At 43.5% G+C, this 6,000-nt stretch overlaps 1 protein-coding gene across 1 annotated transcript in view; it reads left to right on the top strand.

Annotated features, from left to right (window-relative positions):
* Positions 1-244: 244 nt before the first annotated feature.
* Positions 245-6,000, top strand: part of LOC126291457 (cytochrome P450 4C1-like) — a 61,870-nt gene continuing 56,114 nt past the window's right edge. The window contains exon 1 of the mRNA XM_049984970.1: positions 245-472. Coding sequence (XP_049840927.1) covers positions 245-472 — 228 coding nt within the window. The remainder of the gene's footprint in view (positions 473-6,000) is intronic.

Below are 6,000 nucleotides of genomic sequence, written 5' to 3'. Positions count from 1 at the left end.
GGATTACCGTCATGAGCGTTCAAAATAGCGACTAACAGGTAGGAGGTGCCGGGAACAGATGTGTAATAGTTTATACGTTTAATCACTGTTTTAATTTAGGGAGTTTCACAAGCATTCGTCATTTGTACGAGTCAATATAATTAACAGAGAACAATGTTTCATGGCCTATTGTCCTCCCGCTCCCTCCCCACTCTCCCCCAGGTGGAGACTAGCACTGACGAGTGCCACATGGTTTTTACAGAAGATGATACTGCGGCCATGGATGCAGAACAAGTTTCTGCTGCGGCTGACGTCCAAAGGGCGTGGTGTGTTAAAGTTCGTGAAAATGCTGGAGAATTGGGCCATGCAGTGCATCGTCATAAGGTCGGCAGCCACAGAGGACGCACCTACCAAGACACGGCAGCGCCTGCTGGAAGCTCTGGTCAAGCCAGGCGGTCAGACTGCGATACCACTCGACGAGGTTCAGGGCGAGGTGAGACAGAGTCCTGCAGTATCTCATTGTTTTCCTCTTCGTGTTAATTCTCCACTACGATGTTTCTTTCCACTCCATCCACATCTGCAGCCTCCCCCTCGTCCTCATTTCTCTTCTTCTCTTTCCACTTGCTTGTTTATCCCACTTCTTTCCTTCTGCTTCTCCTTCTACTATACTAACACATCCTTTTCCTCGTGTGCACTTCTCCTCTTCCTCTTTCACTTTAACGTCATCATTGCATTATTTCTATTTCTCCTTCATTCTTCCTCCACTACAACTCTTCCACTTCCTATTCATGTTTCACTGTCTCATTCTCCTCCTACTTCTGCTCAACTTCCATTTCACTTTTCGCATCTTCAATTCTCTTTCTCCACCCTTATTGTATCCTTATTCCTCTCCTAATTTTACTCCTCTTTCATTTTTCCTTGTCCAGTTCATCAGAATCCTCCCCCACCTGCCCACCCACCTCCACCTTCTTTCACTCCTGTTTCCATTCCGTCTTCTTCTTTCGCTCCTTTGTTTCTTCTACCCCTTCTTTTCAATCTTTGGTTCAGTATCATCTTTATTTGCCTCTTTTCATATCTTTTTCTTTCAGCCTACCATCACCTAATACTTCCTGCTTTGAGTATTTTCTCATCCTTTTTTACTTCATTTTCGTCCCTTTCCCACATTCTCCTTCCTCTTCTCCTCTTTCTCTTCCCTCTCCCAAGTCTCTCCTCCCTCTTCTTCTCCTCCTCCTTCCCTTTATTCCCATCATTACATTTCTCTGCTGTCTGTTACCCATTTTCCTTTTCTTCTTCATCTTCTTCTTCTATTCTTATGTTTACAGTTTACACCTTTATGTCCTTATCTACATCCATGTTCCCTCTCCCTGAATCTTTAGACTTCTCCCGGTTTTTCCTCTGATCTTGCGTTCCCCCTCCTATACCTTTCCTCTTTCTTGTGCTACTCACCCTCTCCATCCTTCGTTCCCTCCCTCCTTTTCTCCCTTATAACTCTTCATCTTGCCATTATTGTCCATTTTTCATATCCAAAAAAATATGCCTTAAGAAACCAAATAGACACGTTAAAAAATTCTCAGCTTGACAGTATGAGTGTCTGTTTTAAAAGTAAAAAACACATTTATTTCTTTATGTTGCTCACATAATTATTTTACTCAGAAGATTCCATTAGTAAAGCGCAGTTTATTACAGACTGTGAATAAAATCATCTTTCCACTTTCATCAGCACTCTCTGTGCAATGTGGGAAATTTTCTCTTTGATCTAGTAACATAGTGTTTATCAATGAAACACTTGGAATAAGAAGAACCAGCATAGAAGCAGAAAAACACTTCCTTTTGTTTATTATAGCGAACTTGTTAGTGATCATAAAAAGTTTATTCACTGGAAGGTACAGGAAAAGACAAACCTCAGGTGCACATTGGTTGTCAGTTATTCTACTCTACCAACAATACTGTGATCTTCAAGTCTTTCCAGTGCTTGACTTTTGCCCATTTATACAGTTTATGAAAAAGTTTTCTCATGTAGAACGAGCAAATTAAAATCCGATCTAATGAATAAGTAGCCCCTGATAGTGGCCTACATAAGAACATATTATTGTATTAATGAAAGAGATATTTTTTAAAAAATAGTTTCCTTTCTGAACTAGCGATTCATCAAGTATGAAATAAAGCAGTTTACTGTGGAGACTCGGTGGCAAAATTCTTCTTTGGCAAATGAAACAAAAGCCTGTACCTGACACCATATCGGAAAGAAGCAATATAGAAAGCCATAGAATCAGAGCATGCCTTCCCTAAGCTTTCTACTAGAAGTTATGAGGTTCATGGAAATTTTATCTTGATATAACACGAGAGCTTAACCCCTGTGAATTGTAATATTCAAACCATATGAGTTAAGCCATTAATTGCAACTTTTTAATGACATCATCTAACTATGTACCTGTTGTATTCTTAGCACTGAGAGTGGCTAGTTTCTAGATGAAATATAGATCTGCCAATAAAATTTCAAAAGCATGACTGATAGCTGAAATCTATTATTTACAAGTCTATATAACAGTCGCTGCGTGCAACAGCCTCTGAATGGAGGGTAACCTGAGAATAACAACATCCGATGTCATAACACTTGTCCTATCTTCTGGTTGCTTCTTGTTCTCAGTGTTTGCCTTATACTCCTTCCTGTTGTTTTTAGCAAATGATTGTGCAAGACAGGTGTCTGACATCACTCTCAGGCGAGAAGGCACAGCAAGGAGGGACCTTTATGATGTGAAGTAATCAGAGCAGCACAGGGCACAACCCATTCGTTACAGTTACAACAGCGCCTAGGGACCTCTGTAGGGGCCGAAGCGGGCTGAGGAAAACTGACGTTGTAATTATTAGAGAGCACTCCACTTGTCCCACCGGCCGCTGTGGCCAAGCGGTTCTAGGCTCTTTAGTCCGGAACCGCGCTTCTGCTACGGTCGCAGGTTGGAATCCTGCCTCGGGCATGTCTGTGTGTGACCTTCTTAGGGTAGTTAGGTTTAAGTAGTTCCAAGTCTAGGGGACAGATGAACCCAGATGTTAAAGTCCCTCAGTGCTTAGAGCCATTTGATTCCACTTGTCCCCTCCAGAGGAAATACATCAGAGGTGTAGGGAAAACGATTAATATGCGGTCCCGGAGGCTTAAAGCGAGCAGTTCTGTCTGCGTCTAGAACTGGAGAGAATGACGATTGCTTAAGTTGCGTGCCAACCATGACGATGGATATCAATAGACAAGTGGCCCGCTGAAACAACAACCAACCTCCAATGCTTGGACACGCTATAATTGGGGCAGGGCGGGCCGCATTTTGGGACTTTACAGGCGTGAGGAGCGAGAGGGCTGGTAGCCTCCGCTCTGTGGGTGACATCGGCCGGCAAACTGCAAGCTACCATCCACAGGGACCCGAACTGCAGAGCTGTCTGCTGTCACCGACCGAGCTGCACTGGGTGGACGGCCAGAGCTGTCAAGACTCACCTCAACGATGGTGGTCGGCTGTTTCCCTTCGGTGCTCTGCTTGAGGGAGCAGCGCATCTGAGCAGGAGCGCCACGTCTACAGGGATGGGCGGCCGCAGTCTGGCACTGGCGTTTAATCACGAATGCATGCCGTGCAGCGCCATCAGTGGAAGGCACATGTATACCTTTATGCAGCAGAAAGTGTCAAACTTGCTGGTGTTTCCTTGCCCCCCTGAGATCAGGGGGGGTTGTAATAATTTGGTGACAGGAAGTCGTCATTCTGCTTTCCAACACAATACTGACACGTGGTGCTCGTTGATGGCGCGGCAGTCCCTTGCATGTCTATTATCGATGCTTCGATGTTCCTTATCTTTGCTTGCCTTGTAGTATTCCGCATTCACGGGGAGAGTGGCAGTTGACGTTTGCTCGGGCCACCTGCTGAGACGCCGCGAGGTACGAGGTGGGAAGCAACCACGTATACAGGGTGTTACAAAAAGGTACGGCCAAACTTTCAGGAAACATTCCTCACACACAAAGAAAGAAAATATGTTATGTGGACATCTGTCCGGGAACGCTTACTTTCCATGTTAGAGCTCATTTTATTACATCTCTTCAAATCACATTAATCATGCAATGGAAACAAACAGCAACAGAACGTACCAGAGTGACTTCAAACACTTTGTTACAGGAAATGTTCAAAATGTCCTCCGTTAGCGAGGATACATGCATCCACCCTCCGTCGCATGGAATCCCTGATGCGCTGATGCAGCCCTGGACAATGACGTATTGTATCACAGCCGTCCACAATACGAGCACGAAGAGTCTCTACATTTGCGTAGACAAAAGCTTTCAAATGCCCCCATAAATGAAAGTCAAGAGGGTTGAGGTCAGGAGAGCGTGGAGGCCATGGAATTGGTCCGCCTTTACCCATCCATCGGTCACCGAATCTGTTGTTGAGAAGCGTACGAACACTTGGACTGAAATGTAAAGGTGCTCCATCGCGCATGAACCACATGTTGTGTCGTACTTGTAAAGGCACATGTTCTAGCAGCACAGGTAGAGTATCTCGTATGAAATCATGATAACGGGCTCCATTGAGCGTAGGGGGACGAAACTAGAAAGAGCTCTAACATGGATATTAAGCGTTTCCGGAGATATGTTCGCATAACATATTTTCTTTATTTGTGTGTGAGGAATGTTTCCTGAAAGTTTGGCCGTACCTTTTTGTAACACTCTGTATGTGGAGTTGGTTGTACGTGGTCTGCCGGTTCAGCATGGACGATATGTGTTGGCTTCCTGCCTGTCTTCTCTCATGATTTTGCTCGCCGTGCCTTGCGACCACCTAGCTTGGGTTGCTGCTTAGTGTATCCTACACGAGCCTTACCGGACGTTCAGCAGAAGTTAAGCAGCCTTGTGTTCCTTTTAAAGAAAAGTAGTAAATGTATAAGACTTTTGTAACCAATTTTGGTGGCCACTTAAGTGTGGCCTTCGCGTTTACACTGCCTTTGGGGAGAGCTAATTCTTTAGAATTGAAGTAATTGGGGTTCCCTGTCCTTTACAATCTTTTGGGGATTTTATTTGAATTTTCTCTTTGGGGTTGATTACTTGTGCTTGGTTATATGTTTACTTGTATAGCGGGAAGTGACTCCTGGTTAAAACGGAGAAGGTGTTTGATCTTACTGCCGCTTCCGGCATTTGTCTTTTCAATGAAGTGTTGTCATCCCTTCGAGCGACCTGGTGTCACTTACTCCTCGTTAATTAATGCCGGTTTATATGTACTTAATTGTGAATTGGCCATTTGAATTAATATTTTGGAGCGCAGTATAGCACTAAGGCAACCTCATTGTATACCGTCTTGTGCCCCGGTATAGGACCTTAATTTTCAGTGGCAAGAGTTATCTCCAGTACCGGATTTACTGATGTGCTCCCTTCAAAATCTTGTCTTGTATAAGTTTGCCCCATGTGTGTCTGGGAACACAGAGATGAGCTTTAGTGTGAATTCAGTGCTAGTCAGTTAATGGAATCTTCATTTTGGCTTGGCTTCCATTAAAGAGTTTGAGAGGAGCGTAGTGTGTATGATTTGTTATTCATTTAATTACTGTAAGTTTGTTTGTTTAATGGGGAGCAAGACATTTAAAGACTGTTGGTATTAACTCCCCTAGTTGCGGGGTGTTCCTAATTCGTTCCAAATGGCCAACTACGTATTCAATGGCAAGGCTGTTTATTAGTTGGTTACTTTGAGTACAAATTCACGCTATTTATTTGTTACCGAAATTGTTGAAGTGTCTGTGTCGTGATTCAATCAGTAGCTACGTGTTTCAGCTAAATTGATATAAACCTTACATTTCCTGCTTAAAATTTATTGCCAGCAGAAACCCTTAAGACAACTAAGTTTTGTCACTGCTTATGTTAACCTTTACTGGGAGCAATATTTCATGTAGTTAAATTTTGTCCTGAAATGAGTATTTCTCTGATGTAATAAACGAGTGATAAAAGAAAAAAGCAAAGGGGCCTGGTCCTTCCCATTGGGTCCGGTTTGTAATACGTATCAAATACGTCAT

Source organism: Schistocerca gregaria, chromosome 9 (genome assembly GCF_023897955.1).
Source record: "Schistocerca gregaria isolate iqSchGreg1 chromosome 9, iqSchGreg1.2, whole genome shotgun sequence".
Taxonomy (NCBI): domain Eukaryota; kingdom Metazoa; phylum Arthropoda; class Insecta; order Orthoptera; family Acrididae; genus Schistocerca; species Schistocerca gregaria.
Note: the sequence above shows the minus strand (reverse complement) of the source record. Positions and strands in the feature narration are given on the sequence as shown.